General features: G+C 39.6%; 1 protein-coding gene across 1 annotated transcript in view; it reads left to right on the forward strand.

The window, feature by feature from the left end:
• The window catches only part of NFATC1 (nuclear factor of activated T cells 1), a 144,257-nt gene that overhangs the window by 56,961 nt on the left and 67,706 nt on the right, over nt 1-19,590 (forward strand). Inside the window, exons 4-6 of the mRNA XM_074943147.1 lie at nt 159-361; nt 3,704-3,876; nt 6,310-6,450. Coding sequence (XP_074799248.1) covers nt 159-361; nt 3,704-3,876; nt 6,310-6,450 — 517 coding nt within the window. The remainder of the gene's footprint in view (nt 1-158; nt 362-3,703; nt 3,877-6,309; nt 6,451-19,590) is intronic.

Here is a 19,590-nt window from a genome sequence, read left to right on the forward strand (position 1 = left end):
TGTATCAATATTATGTTACAGAAAAAAAGGGGGCTTAACACTTAGCACCTGTCACAAGTTTTCTCCTTGAATTAGACTCTCTTGCTTATAAAAATTTAATTGATTCCCAGCAGTTTATGTGGATGGTGCTTAGTAGGAGTTTTCTGTTCTCTTGCCAGCTACACGGTTACATAGAAAGTGAGCCGCTCACGCTACAGCTGTTCATTGGGACTGCAGACGACCGCCTGCTGAGACCTCATGCCTTCTACCAGGTTCATCGAATCACAGGGAAGACTGTTTCCACCACCAGCCATGAAACAATACTTTCCAACACCAAAGTCTTGGAAATTCCACTTCTACCAGAAAACAAGATGAGAGCAATGTAAGACCCATGCACTGTACCTGACTGCTTAGCAGTTTCCTCCCAGTCTACCCACTTGATTTTTTTGTTGTTGTTGAGTGTATGCTGCTGCTTTTTTTTTTTCCTGCTGAATTTTATAAATAATCCAGCTTCCTAGCAGGTTTCCAAAGATTTGTTGGGACAAATTGCCCCTAATCAGTTTAATGCCAGGAAAAACTTTGCAAATATTAATGACAACTGGTTAGTTTCATTCTAGAGTTTCAGTCAATGTCCTTATTTGCCATTTAAAATGAGTATCTCAGTTACAGAGCTGTAAATATCTTCTACCTCAGCTCCTGCATTTAGGTTCTACACATGACACCTATTTACTCCTGTATGCAGTACTACAAGGAACAGGGCCCGTTAAAAATTATCTTCGGGTTGGGGGAAATCTCATAACGAATATTTCCAAATAATTTAGCCTTTGTTAAGATAAATAGAACATCTTTTATGAATTATATTAAGAATCTTTATTCTTTTCCAGTGAAATTTGTTTAGGTCCAGACAAAACAAAATGTGACAGTAGAAGCAAAACAATTAGAACAAAAAGTAGCAAAGATACATTTATTTCTCAGTTTGAGCAAGGTATAATTATTCTTACAATCTCTAAGGGTGAAATTCACTCCCATGCAGAGGGGCCTATGCACCTTTTAATTCCCAGATTAGGTCTTAAGTGAGATATGTGTATGTCCTCTTCACACAGGTGATTTTCATACTAGGATAATACTGGTAGAGTGAAATTCATCCCAGTTCACACGGCTTGTATGGGGGTCTCCAAATCCATTAAACTCCAGCTTAAGGTCACAAGTGATACAGAGAAACTTGTATGGGTCCTCTGTACTGGGGTGAATTTCACCTAGATGCATATGTATATGGGGTGAAATCTGGCCCCACTGAAACTCCCATTGACTTTAATAAGACCATGATGTCACCCATAATGTTATATGTTTGTATATTTATTTACATATATAATTTTTCAAAAACAAAAAATCAACATGCAAACAACAACAGCAGCAACAACATGTATCAGAGGTCTAAATTAACTCCATTAAATCTCAGAAGATGCAAATTAAGGCTAAAATTCCGTGTTTAATTCATTTGACAACAGCTACAGTGGCACTTGCAGCAGGGCTAATGGGGACCAGAATGACTGCTGAAGGCTCAAGATCTTGGGACCTCTAGACTTTCATTATGCTATATAGTAGAATAACCCTACAACACTTTTGGCCAAATTATCTGCAGGTGTTAATTGACACCGATCCATTCAAGCTATTGGAGCTGCACCATTTTATACCAGCAGAATATTTCTTTGGCCCTCTATTTGATTTTTTGACAAGTAAGTAATATATTAATTTTTTCTGTCACCATAATCATTATGTTAAAGGTGGCTGAAAAGATGTTGTGCCAGAGCTGATCGATTTTCATGTCAAATTTGCAAGGCTGAAAATAAACAAAGCCAGGCGAATAATTGATTTTTTGGTTTGGTGGCTGAATTGAAAAAACAAACCAAAAAAAGGTTTCGTTTTAGTTTAAAGTTTAGGTTTTAGTTTTTTAATTAAATCTAGCTAAATTTAGAAATGAAACATTTCATTTCCACACTTTTTTGAACAAAACATTTTGGCTTTTTCAAAATCCCCCCTCCCCCCACATTTTTTTGGCCAGATTTATTTGCCCAGTTCAACCCAAATTGGTGAATAGTTTTGATTGACCCCAAAGTGCAATTTTCAGCAGATAAACTATTCATCCAAAAAATGTCATCCAACTCCAGTAATAAAGTCCCATCAAGCATCCCACGCAATGTTTTGACTTTTATAGGACTTTATATCTCTATGGCTTAGGCCTCACACTCCCTTCATGAAACCTTAACAATGGGGTTAAAGATGAAGTGCAAGTCTTTCTTACAATTATGTGCATTTAGGCCCCAGTGCAGCAAAGCACTTCAGCACAGGAGAAATCCCATCTGCATTCACTAAAGTAGTCAAGCACATCCTTAACTTTAAGCGTATGAGTATTCCTATTGGCTTCAAATGGGACTGCTCAGATGCTTAAAGTTATGTGTGAGTTTCAGTGCGTCACTGTATCAGGGTCTTAAATTAGAACCTTAATTAATGGTGTGTTAAATTCCTTTGTTTTTAAAAAGGAGCTAAAAAAGATAACATACACAGCACTAGAAGTGCAGTATCTACTCCTTTGTATTGTATAGATCATTGTACTAAATTTTGACATTGACACGGATACTCCATAGCTCTTGTGGCCTCTTCTGTCAATGCATATTGTTAATCCATTCATTGGCAACACTGCATCTCTGATCTTGCAAGCAAAGGCCTGTTATTGTTATATCCACACTCTTAAAAGGCATGAAGACCAAAACTGGGGGATTGCCTTCCACAATTCATGTTTGCAGTGTGTGTGTTTGATGAATAATCTTTCAGTTTGCTTCAGAGTAGAATTCTAGATGTCTTGGGGGTAGCGTGACCACATTTCCCAAAAGGGAAAATGAAACACCATGTAGGGCTGGCCCGAGCCCTGCTCCTCTCCCCCTCTGTGCGTGGGGCTGGCCCATTCCCTGCCCACCCTTCCCCCTCTGCACACGGGGCAGGCCTGAGCCCTGCTGCCTCCCTCATGCACAGGGCTCTCATCCAAGTCCAGCCTGCTCTCCAAAGGGGGCTGGCATTGCCCCTTACCTGAGCCCTGCCTGTTCCTCCACGTGGCTGGCGTAACTGCTCGCCCGAACCCTGCCTCCTTGCCATGTGGCATCCACCCAAACCCTGTTACTTACACACACACACCTCCACATGGCTGGCGTCACCACTCACTCCCCACCCCACATGTTCCTCTGCGCCCTCGAGGAGTGTGTGCCCCACTTTTTTTGTGAAATTGGGCATTTGTCTTGTTTGTTCTTGCCAACTGATCATCAGTTGGCAAGAGCAAACAGGACAGATGCCCACTTTCGCCAAAAAAGTCAGGACGGCCAGGACAGGGCTTAAAAAAGGGACTGTCCCAGCCAAAACAGGATATATGATCACACTACTTGGGAGGGAGGGGAGAAGTGAAACTGTTTGAATGCATTTACATGTGCACTGGTTATTTTATCCAAGTGCAAAATAAAATTAAACTATGCATATCCAGTGTAATAAAACACATGCTAGAAATCCATATCTAAAAGGAATTATCATGCATACAGCGTAATAATGTCTAAAATCTTAGTGTTTCTGCAGTTGTAAATAAATAAAAGCATGGGAGGGAAGGTAGAAATATTTTATTTGTGACTTTCTGGAACCTGCAGAGAGTTAGTTGAAATGTCCTGTGTTGTCTTTTGGACAGCATTGACTGCGCTGGAATATTAAAACTTAGAAATTCAGATATTGAACTACGGAAAGGAGAAACAGACATTGGAAGGAAGAATACACGAGTGCGGCTGGTCTTCCGAGTTCATATCCCACAACCCAACGGGAGAACTCTGTCTCTGCAAGTAGCGTCCAACCCTATTGAGTGTTGTAAGTAGCAATAGCCTTCTTGTTCTTGCCAGGTATTGTACAACCAATTGCCTGACATACAGCCTGTCCTTGTCAGTATGTTAAATGTTGTTTCATCGCATCTGTCCATTGTCTGAAACGTGCTTTACATCTCAAAAATGTATTTTACATTGCATGAAAAGTATTACCCGTTTCCTTGGCAAAACAATATCTGGTCCCTTGTGCATTCACTCCTACAGGAAGTTCCTTTGCAATACATGAAGAGCCACGTTAAGCTGGTGTTTGAACTTGAACTGACTTGGGCAAGTTCCTTTATGCTGAGAGGCCCTTTCACAGGGATAACTGCTATTAAGAGTTTTGGAGAGCTCCAGTCCAGCCTCATTTCTCCCCCACCAAAAAATCCCTTTGACAAGGAGCTAGTGAGATATTTAAAATTGCCGTATTAGTGTTAGTTTACTGCAGTTTCAGGAAATTCCAAGAAACTGACCTTCAGTATTGGGGTCTTTTTAATAGAACAAACATCACTTTATAAACCTGTCAGATTTGGACATAGACTTCTCTTCACCCGACCCCGAGACTCCCATTTCATTCTTGCTCCATGAGCCTAGTAAATACAGAAAAGGCCCTTTGCTTCATTTAACTTTACAGTTTTTGTCTAGCTGGGAAAAATCAAGTTTCAGTCTAACTCCTGTTGCTTTCAGTACTGGATGAAACTCCACCAGCTTTTGGAGGTTCTTTTTGACTCAGATTAGCAGCCACAAATTCAGATTCTAATTAACTGAACCCTTTTTTAGAGGATCTTTTACCTATCTCTCTTATTTCCCTTTGTTCCCCTGGAAGTAGCAACACAACTGAGAACCGTTTGACAGTCTGCCTTCCCAAATTGCCGTAGGCATAGGATCTCATCCACAGCACTCTTGAGGGGGAGGGAGGCTCTGAGCCTTCCATCATCCCCCACCCATAGCATCAAGTTTTTTTTGTGGGTTCAGAACCTGCTGCTGCTCTTTGTGCCATTCCCAGGAGAGGTGCTCCAGACTGCACAACATACCTGCGAAGCCCTGTGTAATGTAAAATTTGGGGTTTCTTGGAAGCACAGTGCTCTTTTGGGTGTGTCTAGAGAAGAGCAGACCCAGATTCCACCACCAGAATCTGATGTGTAACTATCAGGTCTTGAAACCAGAAACCCTTTTGCCTACAACTTAAAACCTTTCCTTCCCAAGCCAATCTCATTTAAAGAAACAAACTTTTTTTTCTAAGAAAAGTTAAGCCTGTGCTATGTGCTAGGTATGAAGAGTAGCAGAACCTCCCTAATACTAAGAGCTAGAACGGCACAAGCTGGTGTCCTAAATACTATATCTACATATATAATATGTATTTATTACATTTTTTCCCTCCTTCCCCATTTCAGGATTGTTAAAGGCTAAATTTTGCTAAGGGTCAAATTCTAGCCTGAAATGCACCTACAAATATATCCTGATCCTACCTCCCAATTAAATCTATGAGAGTAGGATCAGACTGTAATGCCTAATATGCCAAATTCAATTATCCAGTAAAAATGAGGCTGGCTATATCTGCGTGCCATGTAAGTCAGGGGTTGCAGTGTAAAATACTATGGACTGAGCGGAAGTGCAGTGTATTATCTCCAAACAAAGCAAATATTCTTGCAATATGACAAGTGCAAAAAAAAGTGTACCGTATGTTATTTCAAGTGCAAAAATCTGAAATAATCACGTGTCGAATACTCCATAATCCCTTGGTGCATGTGAGACCAGGAGGACCTAGTAATATGGATAAAGTACTCACATCATTCTCGGAAGCACAGGTATGCAGGCTGAATACCTCAGTTGAGAATGATAAAATAGGTGCCATGAGGCTATAGGTTACTGTTTGCATGGTCCATGTGCAATTTGGTACTTAGAGCTTAATGGAACCATGCTCTCCAGCCAGGGTCTCTAACTGCTGGGTTACTGAAGTCATGAGTACAGTGTGGCATTTTGCCGAATTGCAAACCCTGCATTGAGCAACGTATGCCTATTTTGGACCCAGAGGCTCTTGCTGTCATATGTGCCATATAAATATTTGGCATAGGTATGGTAGAATGTGGCTTTATATTATGGGAAATTCCTTTTAAAATAAATAAAATAAACATACCGTTTTAAGTAACACAGAGCAAATTGGCTTTTTTAACTGAACAGAATGTTCTTTGTATGGTTCTTTTGAATCCATAGTACCTTATTATAATAAAAGCATTGTTTACAATTAAAGCACTTAAAACCAACTGTACACTGAGTTTCCTGTAGACCTCCTGAACTTTCTTGAGTTTCTGTATCAAACTCAGTTTGTCTAATAAAAGTAAAAGTTGGGTCACTTATTTAAGTAATATTTACTAATTTAGTGTGTGTGTGTGTGTCTGTGGTTGTTTTTTTCTTTTCTTTTCCTTTTAAAACTCTCCAGCTCAAAGATCTGCCCAGGAACTGCCTTTGGTGGAGAAGCAAAGTACTGACAGCTTTCCTGTGATTGGAGGGAAAAAAATTATACTCTCTGGCCATAACTTTCTACAAGACTCCAAAGTCATCTTTGTGGAGAAAGCGCCAGGTATTTTTCTTTACAAATAGACAGTCTGCATCCTTTTCTTGTTTTGAAACCCAATGGAAATTTGATTACTGAATGGTGGTAATGTAAACACTGTCGTCCCATTTTCTTCCACGTTTTCCACGTCATAGGGGTGGAGCTGTGTAGGTGGTCTGAGCACTGTGTCATGTTATGGTTGTAGATAATGGAGTTATAGCTGTAGATATGTTTCATTGCAGGCATACAATTGTGACACTGAAAGTGAGAGTTTGACGTTTATTTTTGTAGCAAACCACAACTGTACCTGGCAGGTTTTTTTAGTTATTCTAGTCAAAGGCATTCTAAGAATTTCATCACATTTTAGTGTGAAAACCTGCAAGATACTGCTGCTTCTTAAACATTTTTATAATTAGTGGGGAGATCACATTGACAGCACCTTGGTGCGGTAGGTTTGGTGGGGAAGGGGATGTGTTTTTTTTTTTCCTTTTGTGGTGAATTTTTTTTTATTGATAATAGAGACCTTTAATCCTCCGTGTCGGGTTGTGTAGAAAATGTAAGCCTTGAAGGGCTTTGATCATTTATTAGGTGTTCGTTTAAGAGGATTAACATTGTCAAAAGCCTGTCCAGTGGAGGCTCATTCATTTCAAAGGAACAATTTTATTTTGCCATTAAGAACCAAGGTTCTCTCCCACACACTTTTAGTCATCAAGCTTATCATTACTGCAACCGATATGCTAGCATCTGAGTGTCCCAACTCACCCTCAAGTCAGTGGGCATTGAGGGCACTCAGTACCTTATGGGATTAGGCCCTATTTGAAGTTTCAGGTTAAAGCATCTGTAGGGATTGTGGTTCATGTAACAATAATGCAAAATACGGTATTTTATTTCTGATGAGATGATGGTTAGAGTGGAGCTGTGAGTAAAAGGCAGGCTCTGAAAGGAGACAATTAAGGAGGAGGAGTATTCTTGTTTTGGAAAGGGTTTCCCTGGTGCTGGCGCAAACCGTACATTCCACAGCTGCCTGCTGCAACCCCCTGAACTGTAAGCTGTCTTCTGAGCTCCTCAAGCACTTAGCATCTCACAGCCATTCAAGTGCAGGCTTTGACATTCTGTCTGTTTAACCCTCACCATTCATTAAGTTCCAGTAAGACTACACTTCCCTGCTGTGTGACTATTGTCAATGGTATGTCTGGGGGAGGCATGTGTTTGTGCTGAGTCAGGGAACCTCCTTAACAAATCTCATTAACAAATCAAAGTAGATGTGAATTTATTTCAGAGTGGTCCCTTCAGAACTTGACCCACTCAAAGAAACCCAAAGAGCCCGTCTGAAATTTCCCAGTGGGGTTCTGATTTGGCATAATTTAGGTAATCAAAACTATACCTAGGAATATCTCCATTAACGTGAATGGCTCAGATTCTCTGTTGGTGCAAATTGGCTCCATTGACTTCAAAGGGCAACTTTTGACTTCAGTGGAACTACATTGATTTCACATCTGCTGAGGATCTGGCCAGATGTGCCTGAGCAGTAATGCAAATATCTGTCTATCTTTTAGAAAGTGAAAGAATTACAACTTAAAAATATAAGTTCCAGAATCTGAATGAATTGGGAAGAAAAGATTATGTTTCATTTCTGTTTAGTCCTCCACGTATGGAAAATGGGTTAGGATGACATTTCAAAAATGAAAATCTAGATTGGACTCATTACAGGAAGGAAACTGCGTCACAGATTGCCCTCTTTGATGCATGTTTTTTTCTGCTTTACTTTCTCACTGCACTGGAAAAATTTTGAAAGGTCATCCTTAAAGGAAAGGAGTACTTGTGGCACCTTAGAGACTAACCAATTTATTTGAGCATAAGCTTTCGTGAGCTACAGCTCACTTCATCGGATGCATCCGATGAAGTGAGCTGTAGCTCACGAAAGTTTATGCTCAAATAAATTGGCTAGTCTCTAAGGTGCCACAAGTACTCCTTTTCTTTTTGCGAATACAGACTAACACGGCTGTTACTCTGAAACCCATCCTTAAAGAGTACCTCTGAATATGAAGGTATCCAGTCATCTGCAGGTAGCATCGCCTGGGTATATAAAGCTATCCCATTTTGCAATATGACATGCCAAAACCAAAATTTGCCTTCAGTTCCAGGGATCCAAATAAAGGCCCAATCCTGCAGTTCTTACTCAACAAAAATCCTGTTGCAGTCAAGGGGAGCTTTGAAGGCTCCTGGAATTCAAAATCAGATCCAAAATACAGTAGAACCTCAGAGTTAACAAACACGTTTGGAATGGAGGTTGTTCGTAACTCTGAACAAAATGTTATGGTTGTTCTTTCAAAAGTTTACAACTGAACATTGACTTACTACAGCTTTGAAACTTTACTGTGCAGAAGAAAAATGCTGCTTTTAACCATTTTAATTTAAATGTAACAAGCACATAAGCAGTTTCCTTACCTTCTCAAACCTTTTTTTTTAAATATCAGGGAGTAGCCGTTAGTCTGTTAGTCTGTATCCACAAAAACAACAAGGAAAGAAGTAGGGTTTTTATCCACAAAAGCTTATGCTCAAATAAATCTGTTAGTCTTTAAGGTGCCACCGGACTCCTAGTTGCTTTTTTTAAACTTTCCCTTTATTTTTTTAGTAGTTTACATTTAACACAGTGCCATACTGTATTTGTTTTTTTGTTTTTTGTCATTACTGCTGCCTGATTGCATACTTCTGGTTCCAAATGAGGTATGTGATTGACTGGTCTGTTTGTAGCTCTGGTGTTTATAACTTTGAGGTAAATGTAATTTTTTAGGATTTTAAAAAAAATGAATAAGAAATGAAACAATGAACAGGTGAGCACAGTACAACGTATTTTATATAAATAATGTCTATGTGGATGTGTATGCTGAAGTGGAAGTAAATAATAGAGTTCTTCCACCTCACATAGAAAAACCCACAGGAAGAGTCCTGGGGCACATGGGATTGTGGGCAGGGGGAGATCCATATGCTATGGGTTCCCTCTGCATGTGGATAACATCAGAAGAATCCTTCCCTGCCCCAAAATGTCTAATGAATCAGGAGCTACTTTGCTATCTATGGTGAGTATTCCATCTGTTTATACTAGAAAGTCTAGTCTGGTGTATAACTGAGGCTTAAATCATAGTCCAATTTAAGTAATCTGGGTAGGTTTATTTTACTCGTATGATGAAAACCTTGTTTGGTACATTCAAATGGTTCAGCCTCACAAAGTGCTGAGCAGCACCTTGAACACCGATAAAAGTTAATGGGAGTCAGAGGCACTCAGCGCTTCGTAGGACTGAACCCAAGTCTCTACAAGCCCTAATGCAGGCCTTCCTAGTGACACAACCTCCTTGAGATCCAAGATCCCATAAGAGGTAGCAAGAAGAGCATCTGCCTTCCACTGTAAAATGATTAATCCCTTAGACAAAATCATGGCTACATTCAGAAAGTGAAGCTAAATAGGTTGTCTACTTAACTTATTTCCTCGGCTCAGCTCCTCATTTGCTGCATCACCTAATGTAACATGACGTTTAAAACAACTGCGCATGATACACCATTGTCTCAGTGACAGGCTTTTCCTAATTGTTCTTCAGCAAAACCACTACATTTTGTTTCAAATTGAAATCAAACAATAATTTCAATTATCGTTCATTCTCCCGATGGGATCCTCTAGCAACTATACTTTTAAATAAAAGCAGGGCAGGAAATGGAGCACCAGTACAGTCAGACTCTCTCTCTCTCTCCCCTTCCCCTGCCCTCCCCCCCCACTTAGAACGTTAAGTTACTAATCTTTATGAAGATTACTAGATATATTACTCACTTTTTTGTTGTTGTTGTTTGTTTTTAAATCTAAATGTTGATCACATTTCTACTGGGTAGCAGTTAACTCTAGGATTTCAGCTATTACAAATGTAATAGACCTTGTGAAAAATTACAATCATAAAAAAAAAAAAGAATGTAGCAGTTATATATAATTTTACATTACTGAATGGAACCCACGTAGTATAGTCCCTACTCCGGCAAAATCCCTAGACTAGGGTGTAGATGTAATGTGATTAAGATCGTGATATTCTGCATGTTTAATTGGTTAATGCAGGATGGGATTTCTGTCTGAATAATTTCTTTATGTCTGCTGAGCGCATTGTAGTCCACTGAATGTTTTCCCATGCATGAGTTCTGAGTTTTCTGTCTTTAAGGGCTAACCCTCAGCTGTTGTAATCTCCTGAGGAATGGCATTATCCTGGCCTCTTTGCGTGGGGAGTCTGTCTATCTTAACAATGACTCATACAAAAGGGAATCCCTGAAGAATGATCAAGTCGGTTCTTGAACTGGGGAGGCAGCAGAGTCGTGTTGTCAGTTAACCCCTGAATTACTATTTTTCAGCAACGAAGTGTTTGAAACAGTGTGAAATACTAACACAGCCCGTAAGATGCTGCATCTCTTGTGGAGAAGAAAGTGGTTAGTTGAGGGGATTAGTTGTATTTAAAAGGGCATGTTTAAAAGTAGAATTTCTTTGTAATACAGCACAGCATCAAGGCAGAAGGGCAGCTCTTACAAGATAAATAATGCGTCTTTTCAGAAGCATACTATAATATGCTCAGACCTTTTATACTACCACAAAAAAGTTCAAGTACTGAAATAAGTCCTTATTTCAAAGGATTTTGGTCAATCCTTTAGTGCTTGCACATCAGACCATATTTTCCGGTGATGAAAGTCCATATAAAATGTGCATCCAAGAAACTCAGCCACAGTAGTAGTAAAAATATGAATGCCAGCTATGCTTAAGAGGGTTGACCTTTTAAATTCAGTATTCCCTTACATCAGTGGGTCCCACAATGACTTTGTTCATTACTCTTTGTGCATTACTCTTATGTATGTTCTGCTTTTTCAATTTACCTCTCCATTTAAAGTTTGTGGTTTTCTCCTCCTGCTTGAAACAGAAAAAACCCAGATTTTCAAAAATGACAAGTGATTCTGGGTTTCTCAGTTTTTGCTGCTGGACATTAGACACAGTATAGAAGCCTGAGTTATTTATTTATTTTAGTATCGTCTTCAGAAGTTAGATGCTCAACAATTTTGCCTGGACACTTGCGGCACAGGAGCACAAAACACCTTAATATTTGTATACAGGCATTTACACATGAAGAAAAGGCATTGCATTTTATTTACATAATTTGATGCAATTAGAAACACATTTGCTTTCCGAGAAAGTACACTGGGCTTAGAAATGACAAAATATTTCCTTTCTGACACAATGACTTCAAAGAACATAGGTTCTGTTCTAATGTTACAAGGGATGATGCTGACTAATTTGTTTTCCAAAACTAGTTTTTAAGTAGCAGCATTAATTTGCAAGCTGTAGAAGGCAAAGAAACACAAAGAGAGTCCTATACCAAACCAGAAATCACCATATTGCAGACCATGCTGCTGATTACCTTACAGCAATATTATTATGGATGATGACCCACAAAACTGAGTATATAATTATTGTGACAGTAAAATAACAGCTTCTCTTCAGAATAGTTTGCAAAATGTTTCATAGGGTAACCAGCCAGGAACAGAACCAAGATCCACAGCACCAAAGGACAGCAAATACTAACAGATGAGGTTCAAGGGACTGAAATTCTCATTACTGGCAGACTTTTTCAGATTCTCCAGACTTTTCAGCTGTGATGCCAAATAGTTCTTCACAGGATTACATGTGTGTTCCATATCTTTTTTAGTAAGGCAGAATTCCACTAATGCATTTGAAGCCCCATACACACTCATTTGGCTCTATGCTTAATGACCAGATCAGGAGGTAAAAAGAGTTAAAAAACTGAAAGGTCAGAGTTCAATGACCAAGATCATTACCGAACTGTTTTTTTTTTTGAATAAATTCAATCCAAAATTCTGTTTTTTTACCTTTAATTTATCGAGGTGTCTCTTTATGGATAAGGATATACATTTGTACTTTCCATGACAAATGTAAGAGCGCACGCATTTCTCATACTTCTGTCATGTATACTAGTAAATTTCACAAGATTACTGTTTCACAAGTATTGTTGTTTCTCTGGATGACTTCAGTGGTTTTGAAGATGTTGTTAATTACTCAAACATCAAATCAGCAGCGATTACTAGCGCCAGCATATTCTGAGACCCGGCGACAAAGCTGACTGCCCTTAGATATTACGCCTAAAGTCAATGAAGCTTAAGTCTCCAAAGAATGTCATCTTTTTTTCTGTTTCTGGAATGATCTCAAACAGAACAGGATTTTCTCAGATTTAGTCATTATTAGAAGCTATTAAACAAAGCTTTTTGTAAATATCATTTATTCTGTCACTTGCTATTTCAAACATTTGCTGTCTTGCTTATTTGTGATTGTTTCTTTTCCTTAGTAGGGCAGGCATAGCTCTTAAAATCTATATAGTTAGATGCCATGGTAAGGGGTAGAGCCAAGCAAGTAGCTGGCTTAAAAAAATGTATTTGGTTTGGTGGCTGAATTGAAAAATATGGGGGGAAATTCTGTTTTTTTCCAACTGAAATGGATTTTTTTTTTCCTTGATGGAACAACATTTTGTTTGGGTCAAGTGAAATGCTTGGAATGTTGATTTGAAATGGCATTTTCTACACAAAATGTTTGATTTTTCAAATGAAATATCAAAAGAGTTCATTTCAAAATGTCAAAACAAAGCATTTAGACATTTCAATTTTTTCCCCAAAATTGTTTGCCAGATTTGACCTAAATTCACTAGTAGTTTTTATGCCCCCCAAAATGCAGTTACTGGTAAATTTACTATTCACCCAAAAATTTTTGCTCAGCTCTAGTGATGGGTGCTATAGAAAAGACTTCAGATAGTTAAAGAAAATCAGGTTTCTGGTGCATCTGCTCAGAGAAAGCACATTTTAAATTTGCTTTCAGCAAGTATTTCACCAGGCAAGCTTAAATTCACCTATTATAAACTTTTGTGCTAGTAAAACGTGATCTAGTGAAGGTTCACAGACAGCAAACACAAAAGGGAAGGGACTACAGCCAACACGTATTCATTTAGAAATGTGAAGAAACATTTTGCTGGTTGTTTTGCAATTTTCATGATCTCTAGCAAAGAATAGAACCAATGTGCTGCTGCTGCAAGGTAAAACTTCTGTCTGAAAGCATAGAAACCTGTTGGGAAATCTCAGCTTTGCCTGCTGAACATTGCCCAAGCAAAAGCTTTTCCATACAGCGGGTATTCAAATGCGGGGCTGTCGCACGAGGTCATTTAGTTTGCCAAACATCTGATAACTGATATGTTCCTGAAGCAGCTTTGCATGTAATGGACAGTCCTGAGGAATCATGCGGGCTTTTATTTTTTCTCTGAGGCCCTGGAAAGCTCACGGTTTGAGTCTGTTTTGGCGAGATGTGACGTGGAGACTGGTGACCAGAGTTTTGGCAGAGCGCCATTCGGTAAAAGATCTTACATTCTCAGAGATCTTTCCATTGCTCCTTCTATTGCTAGTCACAGTCACAGTTTGGAGGGCAACTAGCCAAAAAAAAAAAAAGGGTAATGTTACACACTGGTAATCAAACTGTAGCTCATAGAATAAATAAGCAAGTGGCATAATGCGCTTATAGATGAGCAAATGCTACATAATTTTATCTTTGTCTGCCAGTTTATCAGAGGTCAGCACACACATTCCACTTAGTACTAAGAGTTTATTCACTGGCTCATGTGCAGTGGGAGAGACTAGAAACTTGAGAGGCATACAGTTGGGAGCACAGAGCTCATGTGAAGGTCACTTGTACCTTGTTCCTAGAGATCTATTGGTAGCCAAGGAGGTTTCTGGCCATTGACCAGAAACAGATATCCTTGGGCTGATAGTTTCATCAAATAATGGGGTCATTAGATGGCCGAATCTTTTCATGCCTATGCAGAAGCTATGACATAGCTTGTAGGAAATGTCAGCATGTTTCAGATTTCCCTGGCTTTTTAGCCTAAGGAATGGTAAAGATAGAATGGGAGAGCATCTGTACGCATGAGATGGTATCATCACCAAGGTGCCTCTGTCACAGTTAAGAGTAGTATTTGTTAAATGCCTTTGGTCAAGTACAAGCATCTACTGTGGACTAAGGACAGGTATTTTATTTTTTTTAAAGGGAGGCAAAAGGTACGCAGGCAAGTGTACCTACAGTTGCATGCTACTGCAATTGCACATCAAAATGGAAATTTAGTGAGCTACCTAGCCATTTGAGGGATAAAGCATCTGTTTTGTGCATGCAATGGTGTTACTTGTGTGCAGACCTCAGACTTCAGCTTTGTACAATCTGATCCTTAAATACTATATTAGTGTATATAGTGCATCACTCTAATGTTATCAATGATATTTTATGCACACCCCATCCACAGAGATAGGTAAAGGTCCAGTGAGCTAAAGAACTGTAGATCCCAATAGTAAAGCTCAGAGTGCGGTTCCGTAGAAATGCCTCTTAGAAAATGTGTGGTATTTTCAATCACATTTTCAATTAGGTTTAACCAGAATGTAATGGCAAATTCAGATGTGCAGAAGTGGACTGAACTGAGGAGGGGCAGGTTCTCTGGCAGTATCTATGGTTGGCTGGGCTGAGTTGCCAACATTCCTTCAAATAAGACAGTAACCGGGAGACCACGAGTCCAGTTGCCAGACAGGTGTTCGAGCATTCTTGTGAATTTTAGATTACATCTGTGTGGATTTGACAAGAGGGATCCTTCCTCTTCCCTCCTTTCCCCCACTCCCTACTACTCTGCAAACAAACCTGATTGGCTGTGCAGGAGTGCCATCCAAACACACAGATTTAACTCTGACCCTTGGGGGATTGGAGCTAATGAACAGACGAGAGGTGGGATGGGACACCAGCCTAGGAAAGATGATAACATGACTGAAAAAGGACTATAAACTTGCACCTTTCTACACAGTTTTGTGCTCTGCATTTGCAGTTGTATCTCCTATTAGTAGGTTAATTTCTTGTTGGTGTCATGGTAGAAGCAGAGAGAGACTTGAAGGAGGAGAGGACAGTGGGTCAGTTCAATGAGGGCACTCCATGTGTAAAGAAGAGCATGGAAGAGAGTATAAAGATAGTTAAGGGAGAAATAGAGAGATAAGGGGCTCTGTCAAGGCTTGCATCATTTGCAGAGAGGAGTGCCGCAGAGGATGACATAAGAGACAAGGGCAGATTATGTAGGGAGGGAGTATCAAAGGCATTAAACTTGAGCTGGATGTTTTTGGAATAGAGGGAGCCAGTGGAGGGATTCAAAAGGATTGGGGAGTGGCAAACTCAGATTGACATGCAAGGAAGATGTATGTATTATTTTGACTAGATCCAAGAGTGATGTGGGTGTCAGAGAGGCCAGAGAGGAGGTTGCAACGGTCATGATGGGAGAGGATGTGAGCCTGGATGAGAGTGGCCGGATTTGGGCCCAACTTGGCTGCGCCAGGAAAGAGAGAAGGAGAAGTCGGTGATGACTCCTGGGTTACAGGCCCAAGTGCATGGGGAGCAGACGGTGGAGCTGTCAGTGATGACAGAGGGCGTGGGAGGAAAGGAGTGGTTCTTGGAAGGGAAGATCTGGAGTTCAGTTTTGGTGGTGATAAGTTTGTTGACTGGAAGATATGCATTGGAGAAGTTTGAGAGACAGGATGAGATGCAGGATTAAGCTGAGGGAGTTGGCTCAGGATTGTATGGGAGAGAGTATAATTTGAAGATGGAGGCATTACATGGACAGACCTACTAGCAGAATTTGGTCTTAAGAGCCATTCATTACTACTGTTGATAATGTGTGGAAAGGAAACTACTCGACTTGAATTTCGTGTTCCAGAAGGAGTTTTCAGGGCTGACAATTAAGAGAAGGAAGAAACTATGAGTTTACTTGTAAATAGAGTATATTTGATTTAGAATCATTGAGAGGCAACAGATGTAGAACTCCAAATTCTGTTTCTGGAGTCACTTTTTAGCAAAGAAACTTATTTAAATGATTAGTCTCAAAATATAGTTAATTTCAAAGGCCTAGTTGAACCAAAAATAATGCAATTTGCTAGAAACCATGTAATAAAGTTAGATAAGAAGATACATCTGATAGACACTGCAAAGTGCTTTGTATTCAGAGGTAAACATGATGCTATTTCTTTGGGGGTGTCTTGGTTTGAGAAACTTTGAGAAGCTCCCAATCTAAGAAAATGTAATGGGGTCTGACTTTCAGATGGTGGGTGCCTACACACACTGTGATACATAGAAGAAGCAGGCTTTTATCTGATTTTTATTATGTGGCTTCTCGACAACATTTTGTTGTTGTTGTTCAATTAAGCTTTTTTTTATTTAAACAGAACTTTGAAAGAAAAAATAACTCGCCTTTACATCAGAGATCCTGTGTGCATTTGAATACAAAACTCAGCTCAAATCTGCAAAAAATACATAGGAGTAGGAACACAAAACTCAGCCTTACATTGCAAAAGTGTGTATACAAATACACCCAAAATCCCATCATCCTCATAAAAATAAATATATTCCAGCTATGGGTGAACCTGTAATGATGGGTTTGAATTTGGCATCCAAAAGTGCAGATACTGGTCAGAAGACCTTCTCAGTCTTTGTCCCCCCACAGCCATCCTCCCCCACTAGGCCTTGACTTCTCTGGGAAAAGGCAACAGGTTGGTGGGAGTTTCAGACAGAAAGGGGAAATGGAGCACATAAAAGGGTTCTTTCTTGTCCTGGGGAGCAAAATGGCTGGAAATATAAGAGACAATGGGAGGGTTTCTCTGGCAGGGAAGAAGGAAAAGCTGGAAGGAGGGAGCGTGTAGCTGGGTGTCCTTTTGACAGAGGGAGTGGGAAGAGACAATGGTGAAAACCAATATAACCAGAGGAGAAAATCAGAATAATGGCTGAGAGAAGCACTGGCAGATAAGGGTGTCAGAACAGAGACTGAGCCCACAGCAGGAAGAGGAGGGGAGGGAGAGACTGAGGTGAGCACAGGCAGGAGATGCTTCCAGCATGGGGAGAGGAGATGATTGCATGCAGAGGATGGAGCTGCTCTGAAGTTGGCTCTAGTCAAACCCTACACCCTTTTATTTACATAGATGGCAGGGACAGGGAGGGACTTCCTACTCAGTCCCTATTAGTGGAGATCTAAGAAACCACTAAACTAAAAGAAGCCGAGTGTTGTTGGGGAAGTTGAAAGAAAGGCCCTTATTGTATATACAAAAGGCGTTCTCCTGTGTTGCTCTAAACAATGTTTCCTCCTTTACACTCCTCCAGAGACAGACAGCTACTTAGCCAGTGCTGTTAATATTTCTGTTTTATATTTGCTAGTGCATACCCCATCATAAAGCTCTTTACAAATGTAAACTGATACACAGTCTGTACAGAGTGATCAACTTCATCCACAAGTTACTGAGCCCAGCATTATTTGGTTATGTACAGGGAAGTATAATTCCCTTCACTGGAGGAATCACTGGGTTAGGTTTTGTGGCCTGTGTCATGCATCAGGTCAGACTAGATGATCATAATGTTCCCTTCTGGCTTTAGAAGCTATGAATTTCTGAGCCTTGAAATGCAGCCACTTCTAGTGTGAGATAAAGCAACTGTTTAGCAGTGTGTGTAAGACAATAAGTGGGGAGCATTTGTTCAGTACTGAGTTGGAGAGAAGAGTGCCACCTTCTGAATCATCAGCATCATCTCCTACAGTTACTAGGTTTTAGGGCTGTCAAACGATTAAAAAAATTAATTGCGATTGATCACATTGTTAAGTAATAATAGAATACCATTTATTTAAATATTTTGGATCTTTTCTACATTTTCAAATATACTGATTTCAATTACAACACAGAATACAAAATGTACAGTGCTCACTTTATATTTTTTATTACAAATATTTGCACTGTAAAAAAACAAAATTCAATTAACCTAATACAAGTACTGTAGTGCAATCTATTTATCATGAAAGTTGAACTTACAAATGTAGAATTATGTACAAAGAAAACTGCGTTCAAAAACAAAACAATATAAAATTTTAGAGCCTGCAATTCCACTCAGTCCTATTTCTTGTTCAGCCAATCGCTCAGACAAACAAGTTTGTTTACATTTTCAGGAGATAATGCTGCCCACTTCTTGTTTACAATTTCACCTGTAAGTGAGAACAGGCGTTCTCATGGCACTGTTGTAGCCGGCATCGCAAGATATATACGTGCCAGATGCACTAAAGTTTCATATGTCCCTTAGTGCTTCAACCACCATTCCAAGGGACATGCGTCCATGCTGATGACGGGTTCTGCTCAATAACAATCGAAAGCTCTGCGGACCAACGCATGTTCATTGTCATCACCTGAGTCATATGCCACCAGCAGAAGGTTGATTTTCTTTTTTGGTGGTTCGGGTTCCACATTGGAGTGTTGCTCTTTTAAGACTTGTGAAAGCATGCTCCACACCTTGTCCCTCTCAGATTTTGGAAGGCACTTCAGATTCTTAAACCTTAGGTCGAGTGCTGTAGCTATCTTTAGAAATCTCACATTGGTATCTTCTTTGCATTTTGTCAAATTTACATTAAAAGTGTTCTTAAAATGAACAACATGTGCTGGGTCATCATCCGAAACTGCTATAACATGAAATATATGGCAGAATGCAGGTAAAACAGAGCAGGGGGCATAGAATTCTCCCCCAAGGAGTTCAGTCACAAATTTAATTAACACATTATTTTTTTAACAAGCGTCATCAGCATGAAAGCATGTCCTCTGGAACGGGGGCCAAAGCATGAAGGGGGATACGAATGTTTAGCATATCGGGCACGTAAATACCTTGCAAAGCCGGCTACAAAAGTGCCATGCAAATGCCTGTTCTCACTTTCTGGTGACATTATAAATATGAAGAGGGCAGCATTGTCTCCTGTAAATGTAAACAAACTTGTTTGTCCTAGCAATTGGCTGAACAAGAAGTAGGACTGAGTGAACTTGTAGGCTCTGAAGTTTTACATTGTTTTGTTTTTGAGTGCAGTTATGTAACAAAAAAAAAATCTATATTTGTAAGTTGTACTTTCACGACAAAGAGATTCCACTACAGTACTTGTATGAGGTGAATGGAAAAATACTATTTCTTTTGTTTATCATTTTTAATATTTGTAATAAAAATAATATACACTTTGATTCCAATAACACAGAATACAATATATATGAAAATGTAGAAAA

The sequence above is a fragment of the Natator depressus genome, chromosome 2 (assembly GCF_965152275.1).
Source record: "Natator depressus isolate rNatDep1 chromosome 2, rNatDep2.hap1, whole genome shotgun sequence".
In the NCBI taxonomy this organism is placed as follows: Eukaryota; Metazoa; Chordata; order Testudines; family Cheloniidae; genus Natator; species Natator depressus.